This window comes from Lissotriton vulgaris, chromosome 2_2 (genome assembly GCF_964263255.1).
Source record: "Lissotriton vulgaris chromosome 2_2, aLisVul1.2, whole genome shotgun sequence".
In the NCBI taxonomy this organism is placed as follows: domain Eukaryota; kingdom Metazoa; phylum Chordata; class Amphibia; order Caudata; family Salamandridae; genus Lissotriton; species Lissotriton vulgaris.
The window spans coordinates 210,309,478-210,336,096 of NC_141688.1; the positions used below are offsets into that span (position 1 = coordinate 210,309,478).

The 26,619-nt window shown below is 56.4% G+C and overlaps 1 protein-coding gene across 4 annotated transcripts in view; it reads left to right on the forward strand.

Annotated features, from left to right (window-relative positions):
* LOC147729254 (uncharacterized) overlaps positions 1 to 26,619 on the forward strand; it is a 690,765-nt gene that overhangs the window by 420,886 nt on the left and 243,260 nt on the right. For all 4 annotated transcript variants that reach the window (XM_086959552.1, XM_086959555.1, XM_086959553.1 and 1 more), the window contains exon 22: positions 1,283 to 1,434. In XM_086959552.1, the coding sequence (XP_086815678.1) occupies positions 1,283 to 1,434 (152 nt within the window). The remainder of the gene's footprint in view (positions 1 to 1,282; positions 1,435 to 26,619) is intronic.

Genomic DNA, 26,619 nt, shown 5'->3' on the forward strand with positions numbered 1-26,619 from the left:
TTATCTAATTTTGTTCATGAACTCAAATGTAATCCTTCCTATGTAGAATTCTTAAACTCTCTAGTCCTTTACGTGGTTAAGAATTAGAAACGCCTAGCCTACATCAGTTCTTAAAGAAAACAAACACTGTACAGACCATGGTCCTGAATAAAACTTATGGTGGTGCGGAGGTGAGCGGCCAGCCACTGCCTCTACCCAGCACCGCCAACAGTGGATGCCCCCGCCAGATTACAAGTAGCGCTGCCCATAGTGATGCCTGCAGCGCCGCCTTGGAAAAGGGCACCGCAATGGGAACGCCACACAGGTTCCTGCACGGCATGGACTATGTCTATGCCCTACAGGAACTGGGCACATGCACACAAGGGGGTGCCTGTTGTTACCCCTGCATGCATCCCTAGGCTGAGGGGGCACAGCAGCCCTGTATGGGTCCAATTGTTTCAGCACCTCCAACCTTTTCATGGAGGACAAAACGCCATGAAAACGCAGGTGGTCCTGAAACTTGTAATATTCATGATGGTGCCACAGCTGCACCACCTGCAACTGACAATACGTAATAGGACGGTCCGACCATCGGTGGGGCCGTGGTTAGACCGCCACTACCACGCCACCAAGTGTCTAGTGGTCCTCTGACCGCCAGACTCGTAATTAGTCCCGAAGTCTACTGTGAGGAACAACATTTTTCATCCTTGAGGATTAATTTAGCCATGTGTTAATTCCATCTTTATTAGGGTTACAATATGACAGCAATTTATGTTCTCACATTACACATATACCATCTCTACATTCTGTAGCTGGTCTGGTCACTGGCTCTAGAAATAATGCCAATGACGCTCTATATGATAAATGAGGCTGCTACTGGTACGAGCAGAATATGGAGTACTCATGTACTCCGAGATTGGCAGTGCATGACAGTCTAATCTTTACACATCCTTTATTCTATCACTTTAAATGTACACTTGTTTACATGAACTGCTTTTTATCCTTTTGTCTAGTCTGTGCCTCACTTTGCAACAGCCAATTGCTATGTAAATTCTTGTTTGGTTATGTTGTTTTTGGAAGCTTGGCCTTTTGTAAAGTGTTCTGTTATCCATTTTGTACTATATAAAAAAAAACATTGACTGTATAAATAAATTTAGTGATTTATAAATAAAGATATGGGGGTAGATCATGTATAAGATTGTTACCAAAACAGTGTGTAGAAATAATTTGCTCTTAATTTGATGTTACTAAACAAAGTTATTTTCTTACCTAAAACATACTCTTTTTTTTTTTTTTTACCTAGGGTCATGCCTCATCTGCCACTTTTAATAATGAGGTGGTGCAGTTAAAATCCAGGGTGGAAGAACAGGAGAGAGCACTGCTACAGGCAAAATCTTACCAAGAAAGGACTGATTATGAAATGTCTTCATACCAGAAAGAATTGTCAAAGCTAAGGTATGTTAATCAAAAAGAAATGTTAAAAGCAGTGCAAGAGTGGCTTTTTTTACTCCGTGTTTTGTCCACTAATAACTTTATAATTTGAAGGTATGTTTTCTTGTGAAACTTTTACTGATTTACTGGTTAGAACAAACAGTACGGTATTAATCTACTACTTACTTTATAGACTAAAGTGGAAACTATTTATATAAAAATATTACCAAAGGTTTCAATTATTGGTTATTGAAATAGCGTAATCCCCATCACCTGTTTATCTAATGAAAATAATACAGCAATAAATGGTCTCATTTTGAATTCTTATGCTATAACAGTATTGTGTAAAGTTGTCACTCTTTACTTGACATAATTCTGTTTAAGGGATAATTTATTTGGGCTGTGTGATCGAGGATTAGCATCTATATTTTTAAGAGTGGCAATAAAGGAGGTAAAGCTGAGGCAAAGATCTAACGCAGGGCACATACCCAAAATCTGGGTTTAGCATTTAAGATTCATCCAGGAATATTTGTGGCAAAGAATGACTGTATCAAGAAGTAATAGAGCATGTGGTGCAAGTGTGAAGGCGCTTGGGGGGGGGGGGGGGGGGGGTCCGCTACTGCTCGAACAGCCAGGTCTTGAGCTGCTTCCTGAAGGCGAGGTGGTCTTGGGTCTGGCGGAGGTGGGTCGGGAGGGAGTTCCACGTCTTGGCGGCCAGGTAGGAGAAGGACCTTCCTCCTAAGGTGGCTCTTCGGATGCGGGGAATGGCGGCGAGGGCGTGGCTGGTCGATCGAAGCTGGCGTGTGGGAGTGTAGAAGTTGAGGCGGTTGTTGAGGTATCTTGGGCCTTGGTTGTGTAGGGCTTTGTGTGCGTGGGTGAGGAGTCGGAACTTGATTCTTTTGTTGAACGGGAGCCAGTGCAGGTCTCTCAGGTGTCCGGAAATGTGGCTGTGTCGGGGGATGTCCAGGATGAGTATTGCTGAGGCGTTCTGGATCCGTTGGAGTCTCTTCTGGAGTTTGGCAGTGGTTCCGGCATAGAGGGAGTTGCCGTAGTCCAGGCGGCTGGTGACGAGGGCCTGGGTGACCGTTTTCCTGATCTCGGTGGGGATCCCCCGGAAGATCTTACGTAGCATGCGCAGGATGTTGTAGCAGGACGAGGAGACGGCGTTGACATTTCTAATCATGGAGAGGGAGAAGTCCAAGATGAAGCCCAGGTTGCGTGCATGGTCCGTTGGTTTGGGTGCACTGCCCAGGGCAGGGGGCCACCAGGAGTCGTCCCAGGCGGAGGGCGAAGATCCTAGGATGAGGACTTCTGTCTTGTCTGAGTTCAGTTTCAGGCGGCTGTTCATTATCCACTCGGCTACGTCTTTCATCCCTTCGTGTAGGTTGGCTCTGGCGGTGGCTGGGTCGTTGGTGAGGGAGAGGATCAGCTGGGTGTCGTCGGCGTAAGAGATGATGTTGAGGTTGTGTTGGCGTGGGATGGCCGCAAGGGGGCTCATGTAGACATTGAAGAGGGTGGGGCTGAGCGAGGAGCCTTGACAAACGCCGCAGATGACTTCGGTGGCTTCTGATCTGAACGGAGGGAGGCGGACTCTCTGTGTCCTTCCGGCGAGGAAGGAGATGATCCATTCTAGTGCCTTCTCTTGGATTCTGACGTTGCTGAGTCGCTGCACTAGGGTGCGGTGGCAGACAGTGTCGAATGCCGCGGAGAGGTCCAGGAGGCTGAGGGCCGCTGTTTCCCCGCTGTCGAGCAGGGCTCGGTTGTCGTCAGTGGCTGAAATGAAGGCGGTTTCAGTGCTGTGGTTGGCCCGGAAGCCAAACTGCGGAGGTCGAGGGATCCGTTCGTCTCGAGGAAGGAGGTCAGCTGCTTGTTGACGGTCTTCTCGATGACTTTGGCCGGAAACGGGAGGAGCGAGATGGGGCGGTAGTTTTTCAGTTTGGTAGGGTCTGCGGATGGTTTCTTCAGTAGAGCGCTGAGTTCGGCGTGCTTCCAACTCTCCGGGAAGGTGGCGGTGTCGAAGGAGGTGTTGATGATGTCCTGCAGGTGGGGCGCGATGCCAGCGTCTGCCTTGTTGAAATGTGGTGAGGGCAGGGGTCGGTTGGAGATCCGGAGTGGATGGAGTTCATCATGCGTAGGGCTTTTTCGGTGTTGATCTGGGCCCAGGCTCGGAGGGTAGTAGTGGGGGGTGCAGGTGCGGTCGTGGGGTGCGCCGGCTGTGTGCTGAAGCTGTTGTGTATGTCCGCGATCTTGTTGTGGAAGTAGGAGGCGAGGGAGTTGCAGAGGTCTTGTGATGGGGTGATGTCGTTGTTTCCGGCGCTGGGGTTGGAGAGCTCTTTGACGATGTTGAAGAGTTCCTTGCTGTTGTGGGCGTTGTTGTCCAGTCGTTCCTTGAATGCGGTTTTCTTGGTGGCGTGGATCAGTTGGTGGTGTTTTCGAGTGGCGATCTTTAGGGTGGTCATGTTGTCTGATGTCGGGTCTCTGCGCCAGGCTCTCTCGAGGGCTCGGCAGTTCTTCTTGGAGCTCTTGAGTTCGTCGGTGAACCATGGTGCTTTCTTACTGCCGGGTTTGCTGGGCGGGGTCCTCAGTGGGGCGAGGTCGTCTGCGCAGTTGCTGATCCACTTCGTGAGGTTGTTGGCGGCCTGGCTGGGGTTCGCTGAACTGGCAGGGGAGTCCCGGCTCAGGGATGCTGCGAGCTGGTCGGCAGTAATCTTCTTTCAGCTTCTGCGTGCAATCTGTTGCTGGTGGTGGTGGATCGTGTTCTTTCTGAAGCTGAAGTGGAAGCAGCTGTGGTCCGTCCAGTGGAGTCTGGTGGTGTGGCTGAAGGCGATGTCCTTGCTGGAGGAGAAGACTGGGTCGAGTGTGTGTCCGGTGTGGTGGGTGGGGGTGGTCACCAGCTGCTTGACTTCGAGGTTGGCGAGGTTGTCCAGCAGGGTGGTGGTATTGCGGTCGTTGTTGTTCTCCAGGTGGAAGTTGAGGTCCCCGAGGAGGATGTAGTCCGCGGAGGGGAGGGCGTGCGGGCTGATGAAGTCGGCGATGTCTTCGCTGAATTATGTGCGAGGTCCCGGGGGTCTGTAGATGAGGGTGCCTCTGAGGGTGGTCTTGGGGTCGGTGTGGATCTGGAAGTGCAGGTGTTCGGCGGTTGTGAGGGTGTCGTCGTTGTTGGTCGTGATGCGGATGGTGTTCCTGTGGATGATGGCGATGCCTCCTCCGGTCTTGTTGCCGCGGTCCCTCCGGGAGATCTTGTATCCTTCCGGGATGGCGATGGTGATGTCGGGTGCTGAGGAGGCGTTCATCCAGGTTTCCGTGAGGAAGGCGACGTCTGGTGATGTTGTGTTGAGCAGGTTCCAGAGCTCCACGGCGTGTCTGTGGATGGAGCGGGTGTTGAGCAGGATGCACTTCAGGTGGTTGGTGCTGGTTCTCGGCTTGGAGGGTGTTGTTGTCGTGCAGGTCCGGATGCAGGAGAACTTGCAGGAGAGGCAGCTGAAGGTTCCGTGGGTGCGTCTCGGGGTGGCTCGGTAGCACCCAGGTATCCGGCCGGTGTTGAGTGCGTTGAGTTCGGTGGCGTTGTAGGTCCGGCGGGTGGGCTGGTGCCTGCGAGGGCCAGGGGTTCGGGCGCTGGGCGCGGTCCAGACTCAGACGGGCTTACCTTCGGCGCGCCCGCTGCGTCTCTGCCATATGTGGAGAGTGGGGGGGCGGAGCGAGGGAGGAGCAGCTGGGAGGCGGGAGCGGGGCGGCGAATGGGAAGGGAGACAGAGGGAAGGGGCAGGTCGCAGGGGGGCAGCGGCGGGGAGCGGGCGGGAAACGCGACCGGGGCTGGGCACAACAGAGTGGGAACAAAAATGAATAAGCAGAGGGCAGGGGCACAACAAGCGGACAGCAGAGTAATGCAATACAATGATAATTAAACCAGGGAACAACACAGTGACAATACAATACTAATTACAACCGGGAGCAACGCAGTGACAATACGATACAAATTACAACAGGGAGCAACGCAGTGACAATACGATACAAATCACAACAGGGAGCAACGCAGCACAGCAGAGGAACTACCACCACAGCAGACCAGGAGCACAGCTGCGGGCAGCAGCGGCACTCGGCGGGATCGGGGGCAGCCTGGGCTCACTCACAGAGAGTGTGCGCGGTGCGTGGGGTGACCGGCCCAGAGGGTCAGAGGTCGCTGCCCACCACTGCGTGCACTCTGTGTTCAAATCTGTTTTTATTGTGAACACAGCGATAAGCCTACAACCCCTGATCGGGGCCGGCCGCGCAGAAAAAGAGAGCCAGCAGGCATAGGCGACTAGGGGAGATAGAGTCTTTAACACAGCGTACTGCCCACAACCCCCGGAGGGGCCGGCTGCGTGAGTTATGGGGAAGATAAAGCAAGAGGAAGCCATATGCTGACAATGTGTCGCTGTACGGGGGAGGCGCGCAGGGGAAAGGGAGTAGTGGTGTCACATTTTCTAAGGTCCAACAGGGACCGAACTGTCCCGAGAAGGGGCGAAAGCCAGAGTGGCAAGTAGGAGAGTAGAAAAAGTCGGAGAAGAAGGGGCAAGGGCGAGGCGGAGAGGGGCCAGGAAGAAGCGTCTGAGGGTGCCTACAGGGGGTTCAAAACACAGGATAGCACCGGGGAAAGGGATTTAAGAGCCTAGCCTGCTTGGATCTGCAGGGAGGAGGGCGTCTTCGAACAACTGCAGGGCGCGAAGCCTGGGGGGCATTTGGCGGGCATAGGTAAAGGAGCACAGGTGACGTACAAGAGGTTCCCACACCGCCCTGAAGCGCACCCCCCTCAACTGTATCCGTGCTGTGAGCAGCTCCATGGTCAGGACCTGCCAGAGGCGCACGAACCAGGAAGCTATCGGCGGAGCCTCAGCCCGCTTCCAATATAGAGCAATGAGCTGCTTGGCGGCTCCTAGCATATGAAGGGTGAGGATCCAGTCGCTGCGCGTGAGGGCTCGAAGTGTGGGGGGTCGAATGCCCAGCAGGAGTGTGCAAGCCTCTTCGGGGATGGGGAAACCCAACACCTTCCTAATGTGGCTGAGGACCTCCTTCCAAAAGACAGCCAGGGCAGGACACGACCACCAGATATGTATGAAGTCGCCAGTCGCAGTACCACATCTCCAACACAGCGGCGAGGACGCGGGGAACATTTTGCTGAGCCGCAGGGGGGTGTAGTACCATTGCGTCAGCAGCTTATACGCGTTTTCCCTCTGTGGGATGCTGCAGTATGTTTTGGGGATGTCGTTCCAGAGCCTAGCCCACTGGGAGGGCGTGATGTCGGTGCCAGTCGCCGCCTGCCACTGCCTCTGGTACGGATGTGCGGGCGGTGTGGAGGGATGCTGCAAGATGTCGTAGATTTGGGAGATGAGTCGCTTCAGACCCCCTAAGGAGCGTGCCAACTTTTCAAAAGGGGTAAAGGCCCTGGTAGCAGCTTGGTACATGTCGTCTCCCGAGAGCCAGTGGCGCAGCTGTGCATACTGTAAGCTAGCGGTTAAAGGGAGGTCGAATTCCTCCCTGCAGTCCGTCCAGGACTTAGGTGACCCACCGAGAAAAAGGTCTCCTGCAACCCTGCAGTCGCCTTGCGTCCAGTTCTCGAAGGCGCGGGTCTGGGCAGCCGGGGGAAAGTGTGGATTGCCCGCAATGGGGGTATGCGGAGAAGGGAACGTGGTTAATCCCTTAGATACCGCCACTCGGTCCCATACCTCCAGCACCGTCCTTGTGGGGACTGCCATGTATGCGCTTCTGGAACGCGCCACCCGCGGTAACCAGGGCAGGTCCCATATGGTGCGCCCCGTAACCACTCGGTCCATATGGAACCAGTGTTTGTCGCTCTCGCGCACACCCCACTCGATCACAAACCGTAGGTGTGCCGCCCAGTAGTAGTGGAGAAGATTCGGGCAGGCGAGACCACCCCTGTCTCTCGGTTCCATGAGGACTTTCTGCGAGAACCGGGGTCGCTTACCCCCCCATATGAAGGACGTGAGGTCGCGTTGAAGAGATCTGATACAGTGGATTGGGATCGGAGTGGGGAGGCACTGGAAGACATAGAGGATACGGGGGAGGATCGACATCTTGACCGCGTTGAGTCGCCCCAGCCAGGATATCATCAAAGGCTTCCATTTCCGCAGGTCCGCCAGGACTTCCCTGCGGCAAGAGGCCCAGTTTCTGGAGGACCACGAGTCGAGGTGGGGTGTAATGTCCAGACCCAGGTATCGAATGTGGTCATCCGCCCAGCGGTAGGGCGTCACCCCCTTCAGAAAGGAGACTTCCTCTTCAGGGATGGTGAGGTTGAGGGCCCAAGATTTGGTATGGTTAATTTTAAGGCCGGACGCCTGCTCAAACAGTGTGAGTGCTTCGTGCACCGCCGGGAGGGAGACCCGAGGGTTCGTGAGCGTAAGAATCAAATCGTCCGCGAACAGCGCCACCTTGTTGGAGCGTCCCCCATGGGGGATACCGTGAACGTCAGAGGCGCGCCTAATCAGCTCCGCCAGCGGTTCAACCGCCAAGGCGAACAGGAGCGGCGAGAGCGGGCACCCCTGCCGCGTGCCCCTGTGGATGGAAAGCGGCGACGTCAGTTGGCCGTTGACTCGTATTCTGGCCTGCGGTCCGAGGTAGGGGGCCATGCACCTGGATATCATGTTAGGACCAAGACCAAGCTTCTGAAGAACCGCACGGAGGAAGGTCCAATCGACTCGGTCGAAGGCCTTTTCCGCATCCAATGAGAGGAGGCAGGCTGGGATTTTCCAGTGGTGCACTTTCCCCACGAGGTGTGCCAGTCTGCGAACATTGTCAGCCCCCTGGCGATCCCGTATAAAGCCCACCTGGTCCGGGTTCACCAATCCCGGCATGAGCGGATCCAGTCGTTTGGCCAGGATTTTAGTGTAGATCTTGAGATCGGTGTTAAGAAGGGCGATGGGGCGATAGGAGGCACAAAGGTCAGGAGCCTTTCCCGGCTTGGGGATCAGGGCGATTTCCGCCAGACCCATATCGGGGGACGGGCCAGTGGTATCGGAGAAGGAGCTATAGAGCCGCAGCAGGTGCGGGCGAAGCTGGGTCAGGAACAGGCGATAGGCCAGTGGCAGGCCATCCGGCCCCGGGGTTTTCCCCACGGGGAGGTCTTTGACAGCCTCCGTCACTTCCTCCTCCAGCAGCGGGCCCTCCAGCGCGGCAGCGCACGCCGGGGACAGTGGGGAGCCCTCGAAATCCGCGAGGACGGCCTCCCGTGCCTCCGCAGAGGTAGGCTCTTCGGCGTACATGGAGGTGTAATTCTCGACGAACGCAGCCTGCTTGGCCTTTTCAGCGGTGGCACTGGTGCCATTCTGCCTCTTAACAGTGGCGATGTGGGCCCTAGCGGCGCGTGCCCGCAGCCTGCCAGCCAGCAGGCGGCCAACCTTGTCCCCCCCCTCGTAATACCGCTGTTTGAGCGCCAGCAGGGAGTGTTCCGCCTTGTTAGTTCGCAGAGTGCGGAGTTGTCCCCGTAGGGTGGCAAGAGTCCTCTTTGACGCTCTCGATGGGGAATCCCGGTCGCGGGCCTCCGCTAATTTGATGTCAGCCGCCAGATCGGCTTCCATCTTGAACGCTTCCTTCCTCCGCGCCGCCGCCAGGGAGGTGATGTGGCCCCTAATGGTGGCCTTGAAGGCATCCCAGACCGTGTGGAAGGGTACGTCAGGGGTGTCATTGACCGCAAAATACGAGTCTATGGCGTCGCGGACGCTGGCAATGTCGTCCGGGTCCCGAAGGATCCTCGGCGGGAGCGCCCACCTGCGTTCACGAGGGGCCCGGGACAGGGGATCCTGCAGTAAGAGCTCTAAGTGAGCGTGGTCCGACAGGGAAATGTCGGACATGGCAGCAGCTAAGGAGTCTCGGGCCAGGTCAAGGGAGGCGAAAAGATAGTCGATCCGGGAGTATGTCCGGTGGGAGTGCGAGTAGAAGGAGTAGTCTCGGGTCCCCGGGTTGTGGTAACGCCACATATCCACAAGCCCCAGATCGGTAAGTTGCGCTCTAAGGGTAGAGGACATTGCTCCCGCACCATTGAAGGGGGCTCCCGCACGATCTAACTCGGGGTCCCACACAAGATTGAAGTCGCCGCCCAGGAGTACGTTGGCGTCGCCCGGCGGGAGCTGATCCCGAACTAGCGCCTGGAGGTATTTGTCCTGCGACTGGTTGGGTGCATACACACATCCTAGAGTGAACCGTCCCGCCCATCTGCTCCTCGGTGCGGAGGAAACGCCCATCCGCGCTCCTGAAGGGTTTCGCGGGTCCCCGCCTAATGCCAGCCCTGCAAAGGATCGCCACCCCCGCTGTCTTGGTGTCAGAGGATGCCCAGTATTGTGTGGGGTATCTAGGGTGTGCCATGCGTGTGGTGTCCCCCCTAAGAAGGTGCGTCTCCTGGAGGAAGATAATGTCCGGGGAGTGATGCAGGAGGTAGCGCCATACTTGCCGCCGCTTGTTAGGGGAGTTGAGCCCTTTGACGTTGAGGGAGAGGACCTTCAGGGGCGCAGGGATGTTCGCCGTCATAGCACTAAGGGGGATGGGGGTCGCGCAGGATCCAGCGCAGCAGACCCCCCCGCAGGAAGGACAGTGGCAGCCTCGTCTAGCCGCCGGAGCTCCAAACCCCGCCAGGCCCACCACGCCACCCCTCCGCGAGCGCAGGGAAGGAGTAGGCAGAGAGGAAAGCGTGAGAGAAAAGTGGGAAGAGGAAAGAGAGGAAGAGGAGAAGAGGAGCAGAGAAAAAGCAGAACCAAAACAGGCCAACAGGGCCGGTGTACAATGTCCCGGGTACCGGACATTCTCTACCCGAGGGTTTGGATGGACTCAGGAATGTCACTTCCTACGGGACAAAGGGAGGGAGCAGAGAGTCTGGTAGAAAAACTGAGGTCAGGTTGTCTCGGAGTCCGCCCACCCCGCTGCCTCCAGGTAGTCCGGGGGTGTGTCGAGCTGTGGGGTCCACATAGGTCACGCCAGAGTCCGTATGGCACTGGGGCTCCGTGACGCGGCACAAGGCCTGCCACAGGCTAAGGGCGCTGTCCAGTCTCTCCGGTCCCCGCCAACGAGGGTGGAAGGACCCCATCCCCGGGAACAATGGGACGAGTTACTTTGGTGCGTGGGGACGGGTCGGAGGGCCCAGAGGGCCGGCGTGCATGCAGGGCAGCTTGAGGTCCAGCGGCGAAGGTCAGCAGCCGTCCGGGGTCGGGGGGCGATCTCCACTCTCCGAGCCGGCGGCGTTGGGCTGGGGGGTCTGCTCCTCGCGGTCGCCCTCAAGGGAGCGGATGTGGGCGATGATGTCCTGCTTGGCTTGCGAGACAGAGAGTGCGTCCACCGGATGAGTACGTCGACTTCTGCGCACAGTGGACCATTCCGGGCGTGGAGGTGCCTTCCCTGAGCGGGGAGGACGAGTCGGGCTGTGGTCCGGGGATTCCGGCATGCCTAGTAGTTGTGCCGCCTCCCGGTAGGACCGGAGGGCCCTGCGCTTGCCCTCCCACCTGAAGATGAGCGCGAAGGGATGGCCCCACTGGTATGAAATGTTCAGGGTCCGGAGCTTCTCTGTGATCGGACGGAAGACCCTCCGCCTGTGGAGTGTGGTGGGGGCCAAATCTTGGAAAATCTGGATCTTGTGACCCTCGTACTGCAAGTCAGGGTTGTCTCTAGCCGCCTTCAAGATGGCCTCTTTCTCAGTAAAATAATGCAGTCTTGGGACGATGTCGGGAAGGAGGCCCGCTTTCCCTCCCGCTCCAAAGACGCGGTGCGCGCGGTCAAGGCGCGGCGGGGGGGCGTCCTCCTCGCCCCATACCTCTTGCAGGAGTAGGGCCACGTAGGCCATGGTATTAGTCCCCTCTTCTCCGAGTGGCACACCCCGAATGCGGAGGTTGTTGCGGCGTCCTCTGTTTTCCAAGTCCTCCTGCTTGATCTGGAGCTGGATGTGCTGCTCTTCAAGGGTCGCCACTCTCTGCCAGATCTGCTCCAGGTCCTCGGTGCGGGAGTCTACCGTCCTTTCCAGGCCGTCGACCCGGTCGCCAAGGTCGGTGACTTCTCTGCGTAGTTCTTTGACGCACGTGTGGACCTCCGTCCTGAGGGACCCAATCTCGGTTTTCAGATCGGCCATGAAGGAGGACATGAAGGCCTGCGTCACCGGCGGGGAGTCAGCCTGTGTTGAGGGTTTCCTCTCGGATGTCGACGGGGGGCCCCCGGAGGATGATGGCGAGCCCGCCTTGCCCCACATGGAGGCCACCGACGCCCCCCTGGTCGTCGTGGACGGGGGGTCCGGTTTGTTCCCCTTGCCGCGGGTCATGATCCACTCAGGGCGTCGAAGGGCAGCGGGGGCCTGCGTCAGCCGCTGTGCACAGCTCCTGGTCGGCGGCGTAGGGCAGTGCAGGAGAGGGTGCGCTGGTGCCTCGGAGATCAAGCCCGGGTTCCACGGTCAGTTGCACAAGACCACAGGGCTGGGGCGCGTGCAAGCGATAATTGTCCAGCAGTAATCCGGGCCGTGACGGGGCTCAGTCCGGAGGACAAGGTGGCGCATAGGTCGGGGAGGCGTCAAGGAGGTGACGGCCGCGGGTGGTCCACGGCAGGCCGGGTGCAGGTTCCACTAGCGAAGGGCCCCCGAAGGGCCGCGGCCCGGCACAGTCTCGTGGTCCCGCCTGGGCCAGGATCCACCCCCCAGCGCGATGTCCAGGCGACCGTGTCCAGGAGAGCCCCCCCGTGATGTCCAGCAACGAAGAGCCCCGGGCCAGGGGAGGTAGAAGGCGGGGACCCCTAGTGTCCTCGCAGGCGCCCAGCCGGATCTTCAAGGCTGCAGTTCCCCAGGGTCGGGCTGGAGTGGCAGGGTGGCCAGGGGTCGTGTCCAGCAAAGCCCGGGCCCCCAGGGCACAAGACTGACCCACACGCAGCTGCAGGATCTCTTTCCAGGCCACTGCCCACGCGCCCCAGGCTGCAGGGAGTGTTCAGGGGCCGCCAAAGCGCGGGAGTCGGCCCCCCACCAGAAGGGCAAAATGGCGGGCAGGTCAGCAGTCAGGCCCCCGCAGGCGCCGGGCCCCCGCAGGGAGGCGGCAGGGGCGGGGGGCGTCTCACCTCAGTACACCGGGGCGTCCAGCGGCGGGCGGGGGAGCCGTGGTCCAGGCTCGCGGGCGGGGGGATCCCCAGCAACCCCCCCGATCGGGGCCCGGCGTCGCCACCAAAGCCGGGGGCTCACGTAGGTGCGGTGCCCAGGTCGCTGATGGTGAGTGTCCCGCCGGTGATCGCCCAACCCCGGCAGCTCCGGCGTGGCTCCGCCGGCGTCAATCAGGCTCCGCCGCTGTGGTGCAGCCGCCGGAGGTGCAGGAGCGACGCTGTGCCTCACCCAGCCCGCAGCAGCGGTCCCTCTCTTGGCGGGCAGGCAGGTCAGGCAGCTCGGCAGAGGGCCCTGCTTGAAGATGGCGGCCAACAGTCGAGCGCGGGAGCCCCGGAGCTCGGAGCAGGGGCCTCGGGCTTGCTTGCAGCCGCGGTCCGCCGGTGAGGTGCAGCCACCGGAGGTGCAGGAGCGGCGGAGAGCCTCACCCAGTCCACAGCAGTGGTCCCCCTCTTGGCGGGCAGGTCAGGCGGCCCGGCAGAGGGTCCCGCCGAAAGATGGCGGCCAACAGTGGAGCCCGGGAGCTCCGGAGCTCGGAGCAGGGGCCGCGGGCGTGCCTGCAGCCGCGGAACGCCGCCGGAATGAGCACCAGCAGGGTCAGGACAGCACGGGGGTCCCCAGAAGCAGATGCCCCCCAAGAACCACGCTGGAACAGGCTGATTAATGCAGCGGGGCGACGGAGCTCTCTCAAGACACGTCAGGCTACATCGCTGTCTCGGCCACGCCCCCCCTGCGTGCACTCTGAAATATATCGCCTAGTGGGAGGGAGGAGCAGCTGGGAGGCGGGAGCGAGGCGGCGAATGGGAAGGGAGACAGAGGGAAGGGGGCGGGGCCGCAGGGGGGTAGCGGCGGGGAGCGGGCGGGAAACGCGACCGGGGCTGGGCACAACAGAGGGGGAACAAAAATGAATAAGCAGAGGGCAGGGGCACAACAAGCGGACAGCAGAGTAATGCAATACAATAATAATTAAACCAGGGAACAACGCAGTGACAATACGATACTAATTACAACAGGGAGCAACGCAGTGAGAATACGATACAAATTACAACAGGGAGCAACGCAGTGACAATACGATACAAATCACAACAGGGAGCAACGCGGCGCAGCAGAGGAACTACCACCACAGCAGACCAGGAGCACGGCTGCGGGCAGCGGCGGCCCTCGGCGGGATCGGGGGCAGCCTGGGCTCACTCGCAGAGAGTGTGCGCGGTGCGTGGGGTGACCGACCCAGAGCAAACAAGGGCAAGAAATCATGAACTATATGTGGCTGTGTAAGTTGCAGTGTGAAAATGGAGTAATTTGGCCTCTGAAGCTTAATTTTGAAAATTCCCCGTCCATGAAAAGGAACATTTAGGAATGCGATAGTGAAGTTCTGCACCATTTCCTCTCCTTTTGAAAATTCCCCGTCCATTAGAGTAGTTCCAGAAAATATTCAGCAGTACCCCTGCAGGCAAACAGCTAGCGTTGTGCAACTCCACACAGACTTAGTTTCGCTCTGGAAGAGATATGGAGTTGCATATAAGCACCACCCATGCACACTAATATTAGTTCCTTTCTGCAACATCAGGTGTTGATTCGGATCTATCCTTTGTCACTTTGAGATGGTTTTTGCCCTAAGAAATGTTTTAATAAAACCCATGTGCTGTGAAAATGTCTTTCCCTAAAACTACAGGGTTGAACCCTAGAGGGACTGTTGCAAGCAAATGCCTGTGACAGATCCTCACCTTGATCGAACACAAACTTCACCTAACACCGGAAAACTGCTCCTGTAGTCGTTCCCATGGCTGACCTTCGTCACTCTGAGTCTGCAGGTAAAGAAGAAACATAAGAAGTCCAATCAGGACTCCTCCCCCTTCCCGCCACTTTGAAACTCCAGCGAAGGCGTAAGAAATTTAACGTTCTCAGTCGCGAAGCTGATTCGAACCCTTGTTTCAAGCCAACTTGAATTCCCCAGCCCAGCAGCGACTCTGCAGCAAATCCAGGACTTTCATGAAGCTATACTCCACCTATTTGGTTTGTTACCAGCTCCTTCTGGCACTCCCCTGGGCTTTAGGGAATTGCAAGCTTCTCTATCGAGAACTCTGCCGACAGGTTCATGCTCTGTGCTTGTTGGACCTGCTAGGGCTATGGTGTGTTCGTTGGGTCTGTCCGCTCTGCTACATCTGCCTCACCACCAATGTCATTACCTGCGTGGCTTGGGTAGGGATTCTCAATCCTGCCAGCCGATGCTATCAGTCTAGCAAACTGCTCAGCCTCTTCTTGCCCATGGTCACGGTACACACAGAGCACATGGACAGGGGTAGCATGCAGCCCAGTCTACCTCCACTTCTGCAGCCTCAAAACTTCTTTGTGTGTACTTATGACCCTTTCCGAGGCATGCCCTTGCACTTTCTATCCGGTTTGAAGGCGGTTAGGTCAAATAAATGGTTCCTACAAATTGTGCAGCAGCGTTATGCCTACTAGTCATTGCCGTTCCCCACCACATCTTCCATCATCCCCTGGACGGCTGTCTTAGTACTATCTGTACCTTTTCCAGCAGACAAAGGGACCATATAGAGGGAGCCAGCGTCAGAAGTAGGCTGTCATTGTTATTCATGCTAGTTTCTGTTGCCAAAAAGGGGTGCAGGCTTATTTTAGACTTTCGGAAAGACTAATTAAGGAAGCCTTATCTGTCCTCGAGATTGGTTATCGTGTAAGACCTGAAGAATACTTATTTTCACATCCACGTCCTGCAGGTCCATAGGTACTATATGTAGTTCATGGTGGAACAAGAGCATTTCCAGTTAGCTGTTCTCCCCTTTGGCCTCACCAGTGCCACTTGAGTGAAGTGATGACAATAATTGCAGTGCATCTTCGTTTCATGCACGGTCATAGTCTTCTCCTACCTCGACGAGTGGCTGTTGTAGCCGGCTCACCCCAGGCAGTCAACATCCATCTCCAGATTACGGCAAACCTCCTGACATCGTTGTGGTTCACAATCAATGTTCGGTCTGGACTGTTCCCATGAGGCACAGGGTCAAGACTGATTTGCATATGGTCATGTCTGAACTGGGGTGGCTTGGTGAGCAAATTAACAATGGATTACACCCAGATCTGTGACTGGGGGTGAATGTTTTGCCATTGTGCAACATTCCGTTCATCTTGTGTGTTTTGCTGTTCACCCTATGTGGGAAGGGTATGCCCAGACGTGGGTCCCGTACTCACTTGGCCACTGGAGTCAAGCTATCCTGGCTGAAGACGGCTAATATCCAGAAACCAGTCCTAGGATGTTTGATTCCGGTCCAGGGCAGACATGGTTTGGCAGTTCAATCTGAAAGAGACACGTTAGTGATAGATTCCTTACCTTAGAATATCCCCAGGCGTCAGACTGGATCCGGAAATTTTTGCGTAGCAATACCCCTGCGCGCTGGTAGGCGTCGTCTGCGGCTCCGCGTCCGTCGTCGGCGTCGTGAGCGCCGGGATGACGTCATCGGAGTATATAGACGGCGCCCATGCGCGCTGACGTCAGTTCTTCTTTTTTCCGTGCCAGCTAGCGCAGATCCGGAAGAAGCTCTACCCCCAGTCACTTTTTGACTGAAAACTTTTTTGATCTTTTTGATCCTCTCCTTAGTCGATTCTCGACTATCGGTGCGAAGTGCGGCCGACTCATGTCGGTCACGGACCCCCATCGCCGGTGCCTGAAGTGCTTAGGCCTCGACCACGACGATCGAACCTGTGACGACTGCCGGGCCCTGACGTCGAAGGCTAGGCGGGAGCGGTCCCGCAAGCGTCTCGAGCTGAGGCAGTCGGCCCCGCGCCGCTCCAGGTCCCGGTCCCGGTCCCACGGGAGGTCGAGGGACAGGTCGCGAGGTCGGAGTCATCGACGTTCCGGGAGTGGTCACCGATCGTCTGGTTCCAAGTCCTCAGGTAAGAGGCATGAGAGGTCGGAGCGACACCATCGGTCCTCCGACCCGCCCCGTCGCTCGCACGATGCGACCGGGGTTTCGGGCGACACCGCCCACGCGGCTCCGCGGGAGTCGCAAGCGTCGCCGCCTGCCCCACACCTTCGGGTCCCTGGGCACGGCGCGTCGCAGGAGGAGGTCGAGAGGTACCTCATGGCCATGAGGGCCCTCCCTCCTCAGTCGGTTCCCGTGGCGCCTTCGGGCCGATCGGCTCCGTCTGGAGGTCCTTCCGGGTCGGGCGCTTCGGCCCCGACGACGTCGGGTGCTTCGGCCCCGGCGCCGCTGGCGACTTCGGTCCCGGCGCCGCGCGACCTCGCTGGATCCGGCTCCGGATCCGGGACCTCGCCGGTCGACCCTGCGACCTCACCGGCGACGTCCCTTCAGGTGTCGTCCCCGGCAGCCGTAGTGGTTGCCGACCCCAATGCTTCCTACGGTCCGCCTCAGGCGTCGGAGGGGCGCCGCTGGGCGCCGATTCCGTCGGCCGTCGGAGAATTCTATCTCCACGAGGAGGCCCTGGCTGTTAATCCTGGTCTCCAGGAGCTGGGTGACGAGGAGCAGTGGGAGGGGTCCGAGGACCCTCTGGCACGTGATTGCCAGTCTCATCAGGACTGGACATATGAGCTTGGGGAGGCCAGTGGTATTGACACATCGCCAGACACTGGATTTACGTCGCCCCCGACTGTGGCTTCGGAGGCGGGTTCTGCTTACAGTGTAGTGTTGACGAAGGCAGCTAAGGCCCTAAACCTTGAGCTCCCCGTCGCGGCCGTGAGGACTAATCTCCTCACTGAGGTACTCAAACAGCAGTCCGGCTCCGCAGAGCCCCTTCTGCCGTTCAATGAGGCCTTGTGTGACGTTCTGCTGGGCACTTGGTCCAAGCCCGCCACAGGTCCCCCTGTGGATAGGAACGTGGCCAGACGCTACCGCCCGGCACCGGGCGACCCTTGCTTTTTGTCCACCCACCCCACCCCCGAGAGCCTGGTCATCCAGGCCTCCAACTCCCAGTCCGCATTCCCGTCGGCCCCGCCCGACAGGGAATCCAAGAGATTTGAGCAGTTCGGGAAGAAGGTCTTCTCGTCTGTGAGCCTAGGGCTCCGGTCAGTGAACACCAACTGTCTCTTGGGCCGCTACACCCACACTCTGTGGGACACGGTTGCGGAGGTGCTGCCACAATGCTCTGAGGAGGTCAGGGCTAAACTCAGCCAAACCCTTGCGGACGGCCGAGATGCGGCACGCTTTTCCATCCGGTGTGGGCTGGATACCACGGACTCACTGGGCAGGGCGATGGCAACGACGGTGGCGGTTCGACGCCACGCCTGGTTGAGGTCCGCCAATTTCTCGGCCGATGTCCAGGCCACTCTCCTGGACATGCCGTTTGATGGCCGTCGCCTCTTCGGCGACAAGGCAGACCATGCGCTGGAACGTTTTAAGGACTCCAGGGCCACGGCCAAGTCCTTGGGCCTTGCGGCCCCACGCCAGCAATCGGGTGCCTTTCGCTCCTTTCGTGGCCACGGAAGGGGCGCCCCACCACGGACCGTCAGCCACGCGCCGCAGAATGTTCAGCAACGCGGCGGCGGCCGTGGGAACCGCCGTGGCGGTGGTCGGGGCCAGCGGCGAGGCCAGTCCACACCTCCCTCAGCAGCCCCCGCCTCAAAACTTTCCTAGTCCGAGTTTTCAGGCCCATGTGACGCCTGTGGGAGGCAGGGTTCGCCATCACCTCTCCCACTGGCATGCAGTCACTTCGGACAGGTGGGTGCTGCAAATTGTCCGAAGGGGTTTCTCCCTCCCCTTCGAGTCTTCCCCTCCATCCATGCCGCCTCAATGCCACCGTGTGTCGGGGGATCACTTGCGACTTCTGCAAGAGGAAGTTTCGGCCCTCTTGGCCAAGAGGGCCATCGAGCGCGTTCCTGGGCCAGAAGTAGGACGTGGCTGTTACTCCCACTACTTTCTGGTACCCAAGAAGGGCAAAGGGGGCCTACGCCCTATCTTGGATCTGCGGAACGTCAACGGCTTCCTCCGTACGGAGAAGTTCAAGATGCTCACTTTGGCTCAGGTCCTGGCTGCCCTGGACCCAGGAGACTGGATGGTAGCGTTGGACTTGCAGGACGCCTATTTCCACATCCCCGTCCTGCCGGCCCACCGGCGTTACCTGCGGTTCACGGTAGGCCACGAGCACTTTCAGTTTACCGTGCTCCCCTTCGGCCTTACCAGCGCCCCACGGGTGTTCACGAAGGTGATGGCGGTGGTCGCAGCCCATCTGCGCAGGCAAGGGGTGTCAGTCTTCCCCTACCTCGACGACTGGTTGTTGAAGGCGGGCTCGCCCCGGACAGTCGTCAGCCACCTCCAGACTACGGCCGACCTCCTGCACTTGCTGGGGTTCTCCATCAATGTGCCGAAGTCACACCTGTGTCCCTCTCAGAAGCTCCTTTTCATCGGAGCGGTTCTCGACTCGGCGCAGTTTCGGGTTTACCCACCCGAGCAGCGGGTTCGGGATATTCAGGCTCTGATTCCTATCTTCGGGCCGTTATCCCGGGTCTCGGTCAGGTTGACGCTGCGGCTTCTGGGACTGATGGCCTCCTGCATCCTTCTGGTGCATCACGCCAGGTGGCGGATGCGGGCTCTGCAGTGGGACCTGAAGTTTCAGTGGGCCCAGCATCAGGGCAACCTGTCCGATCATGTCCTGATCTCGGAGGGCACTGCGAAACAACTGCAGTGGTGGCTCACGGACCGCGACTGGGTCAGTGGCAGACCCCTCTCTCTACCCCAGCCGGAGCACGTAGTTGTGACGGACGCGTCCCTCCAGGGCTGGGGAGGCCACATGGGAGAGGCGGAGATCAGAGGCCTCTGGTCTCCGGCGGAGTCCCGGCTCCACATCAACCTTCTGGAGCTGCGGGCGATTCGTCTTGCACTGAAGGCATTCCTCCCCTCTGTCAGGGGGAGCGTGGTGCAAGTGTTCACCGACAACACCACCGCCATGTGGTACTGCAACAAACAGGGCGGTGTGGGGTCGTGGACCCTTTGCCAGGAGGCTCTGCGCCTCTGGCAGTGGCTGGAACATCAGGGCGTGACTCTGGTGGTTCAACACCTGGCAGGTTCTCTGAATGCCAGGGCGGACGAACTCAGCCGCCGGTGCATGATGGATCACGAATGGCGTCTGAACTCGGACGTGGCGCAAGGTCTCTTTCGACAGTGGGGAGAGCCTTGGTTAGATCTATTCGCCACAGAAGAGAACGCGCAATGTCAGCAGTTCTGCGCGTTGGAGTTTCCAAGGCGGCACTCGCTCGGAGACGCTTTTCGTCGCGAGTGGAGCTGCGGCCTGTTGTACGCCTTTCCGCCTATACCACTTCTGCCCAGAGTGCTGAAGAAGATCAAGCGCGACCGGGCCCAAGTTATCCTTGTGGCTCCGGACTGGGCTCGAAGATACTGGTATCCCGAGCTACTCAGCATGTCAGTCGATCCCCCGATTCGTCTGCCTCTTCGGGAGGACCTTCTGTCGCAGCAGCAGGGGACGGTCCTGCACCCGAACCTGTCCAGTCTCCACCTACAAGCTTGGAGATTGAGCGGCGGCAGTTGAGGCCATTTGACTTGCCTCCCGAAGTCTGTGACATCATTCTGGCAGCCAGGCGTCCCTCCACTAAGTCGGTATACGCCTGCCGGTGGAATAGATTTGTGGCATGGTGCGCAGCAAAGGCTGTGGATCCCCTCTCTGCACCCCTTTCGGAAGTGCTGCTCTTTCTTCTTTCCCTTGCCCAGCAGGGCTCTGCTCTGGGCACTCTTAAAGGGTACCTCTCTGCTCTTTCAGCCTTCTTGAGGCTACCAGATCAGCCTTCTTTGTTCAGGTCCCCTATAGTGAGTAGATTTCTGAAGGGCATCACACACATGTTCCCTCCTGTTCCCTTCGTGATGCCCCAGTGGGACTTGAACCTTGTTCTCACCTATCTGATGTGTGCTCCCTTTGAGCCACTTCATAACTGTCCTCTTCGTCTCCTTACGCTGAAGACGGCCTTCCTGGTTGCCATCACCTCTGCCAGGAGGGTGAGTGAGCTCCAGGCTCTTTCTTCTTCTCCGCCTTTCCTGTCTGTTCATCCTGATAAGGTGGTGTTGCGTACACGACCTTCCTTTCTGCCCAAGGTTGTCACGGCCTTCCACATCGGGCAGTCCATCACCTTGCCCACCTTCTTTCCGCCTCCGCATCCCTCGAAAGAGGAAGAGAGGCTCCACCGTCTGGATCCAAAACGTGCGCTCTCCTACTACCTGGACCGCACTCGCCAATTCCGGGTGGATGACCAACTCTTCGTTGGTTACGTGGGCGCGAAGAAGGGAAAGGCTGTACACAAGAGGACCATCTCCAGGTGGATCATCTTGTGCATCCAAGCATGCTACTCCATGGCGAGGAAGGAGCCCCCAGCTGGATTGCGGGCTCACTCCACTCGGGCCACGGCAACGACAACTGCCCTGGGCCGCGGTGTCCCCCTGCAGGACATCTGTCAGGCAGCCACGTGGGCCTCGCTGCACACGTTCGCAAGACACTACTGCCTGGACAGTCAAGTCCGGAGGGATGGCTTCTTTGGCCGTTCCGTCCTCCAGGACTTTCTGGTGTGATATTGGTTCGCAGACCCACCACCGGGGTTGGTATTGCTGGGGTATCTATTCTAAGGTAAGGAATCTATCACTAACGTGTCTCTTTCAGATGCACAAGTTACTACTTGTGTAACGATATATCTGTAAGAGACATTAGTTAGTGATAGATTCCTTACCGCCCTCCCATCCTCCCCGTTCTGCGAACCGATATTTAGGGTTAAGGTCATCCCCTTTCAGGGCCCTAGTTTCAATGGCACCAGTGTTAGTTCTATCATGGCTCTGCGTATCTGGCGCGGAAAAGCTGTGTTATCAGAACTGACGTCAGCGCGCATGGGCGCCGTCTATATACTCCGATGACGTCATCCCGGCGCTCACGACGCCGACGACGGACGCGGAGCCGCAGACGACGCCTACCAGCGCGCAGGGGTATTGCTACGCAAAAATTTCCGGATCCAGTCTGACGCCTGGGGATATTCTAAGGTAAGGAATCTATCACTAACTAATGTCTCTTACAGATATATCGTTACACAAGTAGTAACTTGTGCGTCTGGACTGTTCCCATGAGGCACAGGGTGAAGACCGATTTGCATATGGCCATGTCTGAACTGGGGTGGCTTGGGGCGCAAAATAACGATGAATTAAACCCAGATCTGTGACTGGGGGTGAATGTTTTGCCATTGTGCAACATTCCGTCCATCACCTTGTGTGTTTCACGATCAATGTGCCAGAGTCACCCATAACAACTTCACCGATGTTCACCTTCATTGGAACCATTCTAGACATGGTACAGTTTTGTGCCTTTCCCCTTGGAGCGTAGAGTCCAGGTCATTCATGCTATGATTCTCTTGTTTCAGCCTCTTTCCTGGATCTCAATGAGGTTGCTGCGACTGATTGCCTCCTGCATCCTGTTGGTCAAGCACATCAGGTGGCATATGGGTGCCTTCAGTGGGACCCCGACCCACCACTATCATGGGACCTGACTAGGGGACAGCCCTCTCCACAGACCTTCAACGAGCCCCACATGTCCTCTGAGCTCGTAAAGAAGTGTGAGCACCATGGCTTTCAGTTTTTGCGTGACACTGGTAAACGTCTGCCTCTGTTGCTGGACAAATTGAGTCTAGCATGCAAATCGACCACTACCACAAAAACTTTACAATTGACTCCAACCCAAAAACAAAATACAAATTGTAATTCGTCACATGTGATCTACATGGTAAATTGTCCATGTGGAAAAAAATACATTGGAATGACATGCAGGAAGGTAAAATTACGAATTGGAGAACATAAGAGTAACATCCGTCTTCAAAAAAATACGACCAAGCTCTGCTCACATTTTATAGAGGTGGGCCACACCATCGAGGATCTAAAATGGACTGTCATCGAAAAAGTACCAGAGGGGACCCCCAACGCAGAAAAAATACTTTATGAAAAAGAACAAAGTTGGGTTGATCGTCTAAAGACTAATAGATATGGTCTGAATGATGACATTTCATGGCATCATTTTGCACGTTAACAGTATTTACCTCAATGCCATGCCATATCTGAAAATACCATCGAGTGGTTCGGTTAGATCTGAAATTGTACACAGAATAATAGATGCAGGATCTAATTGAAAACACCACCAATTGGTTCTGGTGGACTTGAAAGTGTTCATAGAATAAAGATGCCTGATCTACCAGAACACGATTCCAGTCTGTGAGAAGTTGGCCTGATATGTAGTGTTTCCCGTTCTGGAACCACTGGGTATCAGTCCAAACAAACCCCAAAGATGTCAGGTTGTAAGTCAACCTTGTTAGACAAGCTATCCTAGTGGTAGCATGGACTAAGCAGCCTTAAAGGCTTAACTTAAGAGGTCGTGTTAAGCGAGCTGTTTTACCACTTACAATCCTGTAATCAAATGAAAGGACACCACACAAGTATATATTATAAAAATATATGTATTTATTTCTAAATTACTCCCCAGTACTCTTTATGAGGAAAGGGGCACAAGCGTTAAATCAAAAGCACTGTTACACATATAAAGTTGCACAATTATGGATGAGGGCGGGTGGCCACTCAGACCATATATTAAAAAAGTGGTATAAGTAACACTTATCGAACAATGGTTAGGCCTAGGGCCTAGAGATTCGCTGGGAGCAGTCAGGACTAGCAATGATGAAGTCGGGAGTAGCCCACAGGAGACGGGTGCAGCACGGAAAGTGCGGCGCGCACCAATGCACTGTCAATGGTGCGTAAAAGTCAGTTAAAGTGATTTAAAAGATACTTCCGCTGAACCTAGGAACACAAAACTTTAGACACAGACCCTAGAGGTGTGTACCAGTGTATAGACACCGGCGTTGCAATGTTACCTCACCCACAGGCCGTGGGTGCACAGGGTCGAAGTGGCGTCGGGTTCTGTCACGCAGGTTCTTGGTGCTTGAAGCTGTTGCAGCTGCAGGCCCTGTGAAGCAGAAGTGTCCGGTGCGATCCAAGGGTGGATCGAAGTAGAAAAGTACCTGAAAGCAGAGGGGACAGAGTCTGGGTCACTCAGCAGTGACCAGGGTGGAACCAGTACGGAACCAGGCAATGTCGGGCGCAATCAGGCGGTTGTCGATAGGCTTCTCTCCGCTGTCACGTGGGCTCTGGGGCATCTGCGACGTCCAGGAGCAGGTCACGATCTGTCCCACGTAGGCTCTCGCCGTCAGCACCGTCGGCTTCAAGATTGCAGCAAACAGCACTTGGCAAAAGCAATCCACGCGGAACCGGGAGATTGCTTATCACTCGGACCAGGAGGGTCAGAGTGGGGGCTCCTTTTCACAGGAGCTGGTGCAGATCTGGAGCAACCAGAAAAGCGAGTCGTAGTTCAAGTTTCGTCGGCACAGGGGCCACAAGCCAGCTGGCAAGTGACCGGGCCAACGCGTCGAGCGCACACAAGCAGAAGGGCCCCACGCAGCACTCGTCGAGTGTGGAGGGGTGAGCTTTGGTGCAAGTGGAGCTCGGGGCTGGGGCTTCTCAAACCCCGGTGCACAGCTTCGAGGATCACTCGTGGGCTGCACGGTCAGCGTCTCGTGGCCTTTTCAAGATGGCGTGCCCCACGCTTCCGGTCGCCTCCACGGGTCTCAGCTCTGCAGGGACTGTGGATCGGGCAGGTAGAAGGCAGGCAAGCTTGATCTCGTCGATCTCTGTCGCTCGAGTTCCGGCGGGAACTGCAACAAAGCAAGGGTCGAGGGCTGGATGGTGCCTGTTTGCACAGGGTGGTCACTCCTTGACCACAAGGGAGATTCTTCAGTCTTCTCACGTCGTGTAGAAAGTCGAAGGGTCCAGAATTCGTTTCTTATGTTTCTTCAGGATGATCTGAGTTCCATTGGGACTGCTCCCCCTCTTATTCGAATCTCGGGGGTTGGACATCCTGCTAGGTCCCCTCCTATGGGTGGGACCCAGGAAGGGGGTGGTTACACCCCTCTCCTTTGATCCTGGCCGCACTGGGACAGGGGCTGGGAGGCCCCAGAACCGGTTTGGCCGGATTATGCAAGGGGCAGCCTTGTGCTCCCCATGCAGTGTCTGGTTTCTTTGAAAACCTCCCTACTCCAATCCACTATCTCCTGTCTGGGGTGGTTTGACACCGCCCTGTGACAGGAAACTCTTTGTCCAGGCCTCCTCTGCCGGGTTTCGGTCAGCAGCAGGAGGCCAGACCCGTGTCTGTGGCAGGGGCATCCATTTTGTGGATCTGAGGCTCATTTTAAATCAACCGCGTTTCAGTAAAGTAACATGTCTTCTCCCTCTAGAAGGGTGGAATGCTACCCCCGTCGCCAGAACTGGCGAGGGGGTAGTATTCCAATTCGTATGACACCTTACACGACATGTTTTGATAAAGCCAAACCAAAGTTGCTATATAACCGCGAGGATTATAAGGCGCTTAAGAGTATATGGTATGGCATTATCCCGGATCAGCTTAGGGAGTTGTTCCCGACAGCTGCAGACAGGCTCAGCTCATGCCAGAGCACCATCTCACATAAAACCACGCACTCTGCCTCCAGGATTGATGAGGCCTTCCATAGGAGTGGCTTACAGGCTATATATGTGTCCAGATATAGGTTTAGATATAGGTATACTATATCTAAGCAAGGGTTGATTACACCCACTTGCCCCAGCTGAGTGATCAGCCAGTTGTGTCAATTTAAGAACCAGCCAGGGGTGGCAAAAGCTATGCTTCAGCCCCTGGTAGGCCTTGGTGGCACCTATGCCCTGAGCACCTATAGTGCATGGTACAGGGGCTGACAAGGAGTCCATTTCCAATTGTGGTATGTACCTATAGCACATGTATTATAAATTTAGAGAGAGAACAGCAGGCTGGGGGTCTGATTAGCAGGCCCACAGCCTCAGTAAGTCGAAAACCAGTGAAGCAAAAAGCAAAAAATTGGGGTGACCATAGGATAGCAGACCCTACTCTCCTACACAGTCAGACCTCAAAAACAGGAGTCCCTAACTCTTAGAATGAACAGCATGACATAAACTTGATTACCATATACTGTATGAATTCATTTGATACGACGATCAGTGGCAATTGGCCTTGAAAGCCAACCTGAGAAAAAAGAAATTATGTTTAAAAACTATGAATGAACTATTAGACCCACCACTGATAAGTGAGTTACCTAAACATTAGTCCGTTTTCTATTCCTATCACTGACTTTCCTTCCCTTCACAATGGTATGGATTAAATTCAATGTCTAACTACATGCCTTACGCCACAACATTTTGCAGTGAAAGATCGGATCTTCTGATCGTAGTTCCGATCAGAGTATTGACAAAAACTGAATTTTTCCAAATCGATTTTTCTGAAATTGAACTTTTTCTTAAATTAAAATTAGTTCGAGGCATGTGGGCTGCTGAATTCATATCTGTGCATAGATCGCCGCCTAGTGTTGGGTCCGGATGATTGCACATTGTTGTCCTGGAAGAGTCTTCGAAGTATCACGAGATAGGTGGCTCCTCCCCTGGACTACAGTGCGCATGGGCATCGCCTCCATCCCCAGATTGTTTTTTTCCGCCATTGGGTTCGGATGTGTTTTGGTTCCCTCTGTCGGAACCGATAGTTGTTCAACTTCTACTCGAGACCAGAAGGTCTTTAGGCTGAGCGTCGGTATAGTTGCGTTCGGGTTTCTTGTCTGACTCTCAGCTCCGAACTCTTGCTACCCTTCCGCGTGCTTTCGGCGCGGACGGGCCTACACTACACTTCTGCTATGGAGCGGACACCATTTAAGAAGTGCCCGGTGTGTAACTCCAAATATTCACACCTCGACGTGCACCCTGTGTGCAATACCTGCTTGTCATCGGACCATGACGAAGACAGCTGCATGGCGTGTTCGAAATTCCGGTGCAAGAAAACTCTCAAGATTCGTCGGGCCAATAGGCTCCAGGCCAAGTTCTCGGCTACCGCGGCGCCCCCACCAGACGACATATTCCAAGAATCTGTCGGAGACGAAGACGACGTACAGGGTTCGGAATCTAGTCCCGCGTCCGAAGGGGATGCCTACGACGCGGGTGATGAGGACTTTGACTAAGTCGCCGACGAGGTAGGGGACGGCGATCGGGCTATTGCCACCGTAG